Source organism: Alosa alosa, chromosome 6 (assembly GCF_017589495.1).
Source record: "Alosa alosa isolate M-15738 ecotype Scorff River chromosome 6, AALO_Geno_1.1, whole genome shotgun sequence".
NCBI lineage: Eukaryota > Metazoa > Chordata > Actinopteri > Clupeiformes > Clupeidae > Alosa > Alosa alosa.
Window position 1 is genome coordinate 6,323,020 of NC_063194.1, and position 7,500 is coordinate 6,330,519.

At 47.2% G+C, this 7,500-nt stretch overlaps 1 protein-coding gene across 5 annotated transcripts in view; it reads right to left on the reverse strand.

The window, feature by feature from the left end:
* Positions 1 to 7,500, reverse strand: part of septin12 (septin 12) — an 89,725-nt gene that overhangs the window by 15,175 nt on the left and 67,050 nt on the right. For all 5 annotated transcript variants that reach the window (XM_048246400.1, XM_048246403.1, XM_048246402.1 and 2 more), the window contains one exon: positions 4,866 to 4,994. In XM_048246400.1, coding sequence (XP_048102357.1) covers positions 4,866 to 4,994 — 129 coding nt within the window. The remainder of the gene's footprint in view (positions 1 to 4,865; positions 4,995 to 7,500) is intronic.

Below are 7,500 nucleotides of genomic sequence, written 5' to 3' on the forward strand. Positions count from 1 at the left end.
GCGTCGGAGGTCAGTGAGTCTTTACTCCCTCCCCTGCAACTGATGCCAGAGAGCCATGCATTACTGACGTGTGACTTCCTGATGCCATTTAAATGGACAAATATCAGACAATTTGTATGAAGTTGAAAGATGGTGCAGGGTTCTGCTCAAGGTCTCTCCTGATTTTTCCTTGCCACTGTTCCCCTTAGCGCTCACTCCAGTAGGTTCAGACTCTGGGGTCTGCAAAGCACCTTGAGACATTTCAGTTGTTGTTGTCGCTCTCTGAATTGGGTTGAATGAATGAAGGGTAGGTCAACACAGGTGAAGGAGAGTTTAGGAGAGTCTACTGAGGGAGCTGATTGTGAGGCACGGTGCTTTGTTATGCTCTACGGGGCGTTTGCGTCCTGCTTGAGAGCCAGAGGCAGTGAGGTGTGTCTCCAGGGCTCCAGACACACACACACACACACACACACACACACACGCACAAACACTCGCACACCCACACACAGACTGATACACACACACACACACACAAACAAACACATGGTGGTGTCTCTCGGGAAGAAGGAACTAGGGGACTTGCACCACAGCTATCTCAATATCTCCAAACACAAATACACCCACTATGTACACCTACTGTGTATACACACACACAAACACACACACACACACACACACACACACACACACACCCACATGCATGGTACTTGAGCGTTGCAGCTGAAAAGCTCTCTGAGTGTTTCTGAATTGCGAAAGAGACAACATCATCTCTCTCTTTCTCTGTCTTCTCCCAAAGGGAGATTTGAGCTAAATCATGCTTTGCCAACCGCAAATTGACAGGCCTACAAAGCGTTCACGTGAAATAACACAAAAGCAGTGTCTCAAGCACCAGGGATTTGGAGCGTTTACAACAGCACGCATCAACGCAGGTAACAGCTGGCTTCCACACAGTGACAACCGAATCCCAGAATAAAGACACCGTTTCATATCAACTCATCATCCCTTACACAAGGCCAGCTTTACGTCAAACATCCAGCCTCATTTTCAGTCTGTCCAGCAACAAGGCGGTTGCAGATGACACGTCTGACGTGAGAGTTTTATCACCATCAACCCCCACAACACACACACACACACACACACACACACACACACACACACACACTCACTCACTCACTCACGCCACCTCGGGCTTGGTGTGCACTGCGAGCAACAGTGTCTGCATTCTAATCCAAGTCCATTTCAGCGGCAGCAGAAACAGTATGCCCCCACATCCATCATCACAGTGGTAGCACAAGCAGCAACAGCAGCCGCGCTGGCAGTGTCTTATGGGTAAACTTAGTCGTGCCAAGTCCAAACCTACCATCACACCAATAACCCTCCATAAATCTCCTAGGGTTGCTATTACTAAAATATTCTGATATGTGGAATGGTTTCAGACTGACTAAATGTATACTTACATAATAACTATAAAACATATATGGGCAAATCATGCATCAAAAGCATACATATTTCTTCGATGGGAGGAAACTAGCAGTGTTTCATGTTAGAATGGCTTGGGCCAGTACAGGGGGAAGGGGGAAGTAGAAGAGGTAGGTAAATAAGACCCTACATACAATATAAGGTGTAGTACGTGCTTTAGTGATATGTAAATACGAGAGAGGATATAGGACGTGTGAGAGAGCGAGTGAGCGAGTGGACTGGATGAAGGAAGTTGAAAAACAGGAAGAGAGGGAGCCAGAAGGAGATGTGAACCAGAAAACCAAGATCCATCTGTCCAGTCAGCTGACACCCCACCGAAAAAATTAGCATCTGCAACGTTCCGGAGAGAGCAACTGAGCCAAGCCTTCTATGGTCTGTTGGTTTGTGTGTGTGTGCACATGTACGTGTGTGTGTGTGTGTGTGTGTGTGTGTGTGTGTGTGTGTGTGTGTGTGTGTGTGTGTGTGTGTGTGTATGCGAAGAGAAAGACAGAGAGAAAGAGAGAGAGGAGAGAGAGGTAGAGTGTTAGCAAAGCCCTCATGTGGCCTTGGCAGATTTGGCAGTCAGGGAGGCCCGTGTAATTGGACACCTGAACATCAGAATCCAGCCCATCACCTCAGGGGTCACGTCCCATCATGCATTTCTCCTGCTGGAGGAGGCCGGTGAGCACTGTGGCCATTAGCCAGCACACTCTCCCTGTCTAATGACCACACCAGAGTGGGGCACAGCCATGTCTGCAGGCGTGTGTGTGTGTGTGTGTGTGTGTGTCTACTCTTCTCTTGGACAGGCTGTTGGATTTCCCCACACTATTGTCAAAGTTGCAGCTGGCACTTTTTTGCGGAGGTAGCTAGAGGTGGTTACGCTACCATCACCACACGCTGGTCAGTGATGGCCTCTTTTTAACGGCCTTCACCTCTCCAAACTGACACAGCATTTATGCTCAGCCTTTAGCGTCTTATTTATTTATTTTCACTACTGCAAACATGTGCACATTGTGCTCATTCATTCATTCATTCATTCAGATGTCCTTACATCCAGAAAACTCAAATCCCATGACAGACCAGATCTTCTGGGTCTGTTGTAGTTATCGTTGTGTAAATGCAAACATCGTTCCTCTTCATATTTTCTTTGTTCTGAAACCCTTTGTGGCATTCTTAACCAAACAGGTCCTGTCCCCGTCTGTAGAAATAGGCTGATATATTTTTTAATTCAACCGCTGATGTTATTTTCACAGCTGATAGATGGCATTTCTGCAGCAATCAATTTCTGGCGTATGTGCCGTGCCTATTAATGCCATCAGGTGCCCACAAGCCCTTCCGCAGAGATACAGTCTCGTCCACGGGTTCCCACCAGACGGCGAGGCAGCAACAGTGGCGATGCGGCGGTGGCTGCAGTTGCTGATTTGTGCTCTGGGGGTGGTTATATTCATAAGCCCCTGCAAAGCCCAGGCCAGAATGTTAATTTGGAGCTCGTGTGGGTCCGCAGTCTGCCTGTCGTCCAAGCTTGTTGTTCACGTTAGCGCTGATGCATTTGAGGGTGGGAGGCGCAAGAAAAGCTGGGTGCTGCTGCAGAAAAGGTCATATCTATGACAACGATGTTGATGCTAATGTGTCTGTTTAGTGTTTTTTTTTGTGTGACGCATGCTACACAGAGATACGTACATAGTAAAGTCCAGTTCCTAATGACCTCTGTGAGTTGTTGGCAGTGGTCATTACCAGAGGGTGAATATTTGTGACAAGCTGTAGCTTTGTGTGTTGAATAGACCCTCATTTGAAATTCAGTCAATGAATCCATACATGGTTATGAAGATGGATGGGTGTAAGTGACTTTGCTAATTACTCAAAGTAGTCTCACACACACACACACACAAACAGAGACACACAGACAGACACACACACACACACACACACACAGACAATGGCTCCATTTTAAGGATTAGTTGAAGGGTCTATGAGAGGCTACGCCATCTGGCAGTCACGCCTCTATTCAACTGAGCGTGGCGGCGCCACAGAATCAAAATAAAGATTCAGTGCCTCTTCACTAAGTGTGTTAGCGTGTGTGTGTGTGTGTGTGTGTATGTGAATATATGTGTGTGTGCAGGTGAGGATGCAGGCCTATTAAAGGAATGCTATGCCACTCAGTATGTATGCAACAAGTTGCACTTGACCTCCGTTGAGCCCCATTATAAAACTGAGCTCGGCAGCTCTTCAGCCTCACACTGCTGTGACATTACTGAATTGCAGAATCATGTGCCATCACAACGTGACATTACAGGAATTATCAACAAAGCCTTTAATTAAAGCAAATCCTTCTAATTCTCTCAGCATAGCCAAAAATATAATCTCATGAGCGTCATCATGGTCTCATAAATTCAAACATTTCCGAGTCATTTTTCTAGTCCAACAACAACGTTCTTTCCAAGACGATCTGCAAACGTCCACAAAAATGCAGCATCTCTCCATTCCGACATGCACAGGCACAGCCCGCTAGAACCTAGACGCCTCATCCCCTGTTAGTCTTGGATATCAGGCACGGATGGAATGGGAGGGAGCGAGGGAGAGAGAGGGAGGGAAGGAGAAAGAGAGAGAGAGAGGAAGGGAGAAAGAGAGAGGCGGCAATGGGAGAAAAACATTCAATCTGTTTCTTTTATACACTGCTCAGTGGTCAGGCGAGCCCAGTTTTTGACGTGTGGGATAAATGGCGGTCTCTTTTGGAGGAGTCGTGCGTTGACCCGTGCCATGAAATATGGGGCCAGTGGCAGCATCCTGCCCGCACTGGCAGCGCTTGAGCGCCTGAAGACCGTTGTGATGGATCTGTGTTAATCCGTCAACCTGCACAGGGATCTTAATTCCTCTTTTTCACTCTCTCGCTCTCTCTCTCACACACACACACACACACACACACACATACATATAAGCATGCACTAAGAGCTCAGTTTGGCCGCAGTCCAAGTCAAACACAGCAGAAAACATTTATTTCTACCTCCAGGCTCTCCTGTCTGTAACAGTATTTAATATTGGGCCAGTGTCTGTCACTCTGACATCAGGTGAGTGTGTGGTGCATATACTACTCTCTCTCTTCTACACACACACACACACACACACACACACACACACACACACACACACAAACATGCACAGAATGCATACTCTGTATGTACAGATACTCACATCTGAGTTCAATCTCAGTTCACTCAGGCTGAGTGGTGCAAAAGGGATTTGTTATTGTTCTTGTTGTAATGGCTGTGTGTGTGAGTGAGTGAGTGAGTGAGTGAGTGAGTGAGTGAGTGAGTGAGTGTGTGTGTGTGTGTCTGTGTGTGTGTGTGTGTGTGTGTGTGCGTGAAAGCCAGAGAGACAGAGATAGGACATAGGGAGAAAGAAGGAGAGAGCTTGGAAGATGGGTTTCTTACGGTGGCTGACAGACTGCAGGTGCACTGTCTTGGAGATCTTCTCCTCGTAATTGGGGGTGCAGGATTTCCTGCTGACCTTGGATTTGAACAGCGTGTTCACCAGCGTGGACTTGCCCAGGCCACTCTGACCTGTGGATGAGAGAGAGTGAGAGAGCGAGAGAAAGACAGAAATAAAAAGACAGAGAGACAAAGAGAGAACAATTAGTGTCCATCTCTGCAGCTCCATCCCTCTGCTCAGTAACAGCCTCCTTCATTTGCGTGAGAGCCCAGACATGCACCATAACCTGACAGACAACATTTGCCATGTTAGACTGTACATTCACCGTTCTGTTCCACAGTCCTCCCCTGTGAATATGCCTCAACCTAACACCATAAACTAACACTCCAGCGGCATTGCGCAACTGCAACACCAAGGCCATGCGTTTTCATTGGATACCCCAGGAGGCATAATGTAAATTGATATTATATACCTGTACTGTCAGAGGCTTTGGATTGATGCATCTGGGAAATTAAATATAATGCAAAGAATCAATAAAGCACTCAGGAAGGTAGGAGAAGAAGAAGATGGTGGACTAGCCATGACAAGCAGCCATCCACAGCTGGCATGTAATCAGAGTGTTAGAGTGCTCGATGGCCTACTACAAATTGCATGTGATGTAAGATGGTCAGGTCAAACCCAGGCAAAAGCACATTAGTCTCTCTCTCTCCTTCTCTCTCTCTTCATCTCTCACTTCTCTCAATTCAATTCAATTCAATTCAAATTAGCTTTATTGGCATGACAAAAAACATGCCAAAGCTTACACATTGTACAGATTTAAATAATAATAATAAAAATAATGGTACATTTTTTTTTTATAAAATAATACAGTGAAATGTAGGAAGGAAAAGCACTCTCTTTATCTCTCTCTCTCTTCAACTCTCACTTCCCTCTCTCTTCTCTCTCTTTCTTCTCTCTCTCTTTTTCTCTCTCTCTCTCCTTCTCTCATCTCTCTCTCTCCTTTCATCTCTCACTTCTCTCTCTGCTCTCTATCTTTCGTGTGAGTCACCAGGGAGGAGACTTCTCCTCTTCCTCCATTCACACTCTTCATCCCCTCATGAAGTGGTGGGGAGGAAACGCCTCCACGGTGCTAAAACTCAACCCTGCAACTGTGATCCACGACACTGACCTCCCGTGCCCTGAGCGTTGCGGTCGGTCTGTCAGTGTGAGGGTCGCTAGCGTGCTCTGGAGAGGGACCACCATGAGGTCAGAGAGAGGGGGGGGTGGTTGCGGCGGCTGGCTATGGACGACTGACGGGAGGTGATCCCACTAGACCCATCAGCCATCGTTTAATCTGCCACTTGAGTAGAGAGTGACAGCAGCCTTAAATGGCCTTTCTCTCTCTCTCCTTTTCTCTCATTCTCCATTGGTGGCCACTCTTGTTCTTTTCTCCATGGACTGTTCCAAAAGCCTTCTCTTACTCCTTTTTTCTGTCTTTCTTTGTGTCTATCTTTTTTCTCTTTCTACTCCTGGCTGACTCATTCCCTCTCTTTCTCTCTCTCTCTCTCTCCATCTCTATGTGGCCAGGCGTCTGTCAGTAAGTTAGTGGTGAGGTGCCGTGACAGAGATAGATGGTGCAGTCGGGAGGATCTGACCCGTCCATCATAGCCCACCTCAGCGGGAGCTTTGACGGATTTACGCTGCGGCCCCCACTCTCTGAGGAGAGCCGCTACGCTGACATCAAATTTATGAGATGGCAGAGGCTTGGGCCACACACACAAGCACACACACCACACACACAGACACACACACACACACACACACATGCACATACACACACACACACACCACACACACATGTACAAACGCATACAAAAAACACACAAATGCTCTGTATGTGATCAAGCCCTCTTGATGAAGGTATGTGAGTCAACTGCATCCTCCCTCCTTCCCACTTCCCTCATTCTATCACAATAAAAACACACACGCACACACACAAATACACACACACGCACGCGCACACACACACACACACACACACACACACACACACACACACACACACACACACACACACACACACACACAGAGACAGACCCCACAGTGAGTGGTCACATGATTTACATCCTGCTCCCGTTCTGATCTCACCTGGGTGGCCGTGGTCAAACCAATCAAGAGAGGAAACACACACACAGAAACAGAGACGAGCCAGTGTGTGTGTGTGTGTGTGTGTGTGTGTGTGTGTGTGTGTGTGTGTGTGTGTGTATGGGATGTGAACCAGACACAGACAGGAGCTCCCCTTGACTCATGGATTGACATGAAACACCATGAGGGCGACGAGATGAGACCTGTCATTTGCCCAACCACATAAGAAGCTATGAGCACGGAGAATGAGGATACCTGAGTGAGTGAGTGAGTGAGTCCTCATCTTTGACAGTGTCTGTGTCTGATGCACCCTCTAAAAGCTTCAGGGGCTAAAACCTCACAGAAGTCGTTTGAAGGACCTTTACAAAGAGAAAGATACCACCCCACTCAAACCCTTAAACGTAATTCAAGCTCTCAAGCTCTATTTCACAAAGACACTCTGCGCTGAGTTGAAAACCCAACAAAGATGCGTTTGAGATCAGTCATCCAAAGTGCAGAGAGCATAAAAAAACA